This window comes from Morone saxatilis, unplaced genomic scaffold (assembly GCF_004916995.1).
Source record: "Morone saxatilis isolate NCDOM2014 unplaced genomic scaffold, NCSU_SB_2.0 Contig23, whole genome shotgun sequence".
In the NCBI taxonomy this organism is placed as follows: Eukaryota; Metazoa; Chordata; class Actinopteri; family Moronidae; genus Morone; species Morone saxatilis.
This window is the reverse complement of record NW_023339796.1, coordinates 121,414-121,703: the sequence shown is the minus strand read 5'-3', so window position 1 is coordinate 121,703 and position 290 is coordinate 121,414. Positions and strand designations below refer to the sequence as shown.

General features: G+C 30.7%; 1 protein-coding gene across 1 annotated transcript in view; it reads right to left on the bottom strand.

The window, feature by feature from the left end:
• Positions 1-202, bottom strand: part of LOC118334389 (PEX5-related protein-like) — a 2,026-nt gene extending 1,824 nt beyond the window's left edge. Inside the window, exon 1 of the mRNA XM_035670292.1 lies at positions 199-202. Within this exon, the coding sequence (XP_035526185.1) occupies positions 199-202 (4 nt within the window). The remainder of the gene's footprint in view (positions 1-198) is intronic.
• Positions 203-290: the final 88 nt, after the last annotated feature.

Below are 290 nucleotides of genomic sequence, written 5' to 3'. Positions count from 1 at the left end.
GAGTTCAGTACCTGGGAGCACATATGGAAGAGAGAATAAGGTAGAGTATAGTATGTGAATATCAGACTTATTCTAGTGAAATATCTAAGTGTACATATACATATATTACAACTTAAATTATATAATTTTATTATATAAATATAATTATAATATTGATTTTTATTATTACAGAGAGCCTTAAGTACAGAAAAAAGGTACCCATATTAAATCCCAGGTACTGGTTCAAATGTGAACGTATCCAACCCTCGATATTTAATCCTGTCTGGACAGTACTGTGTGTGTGTGTGTGT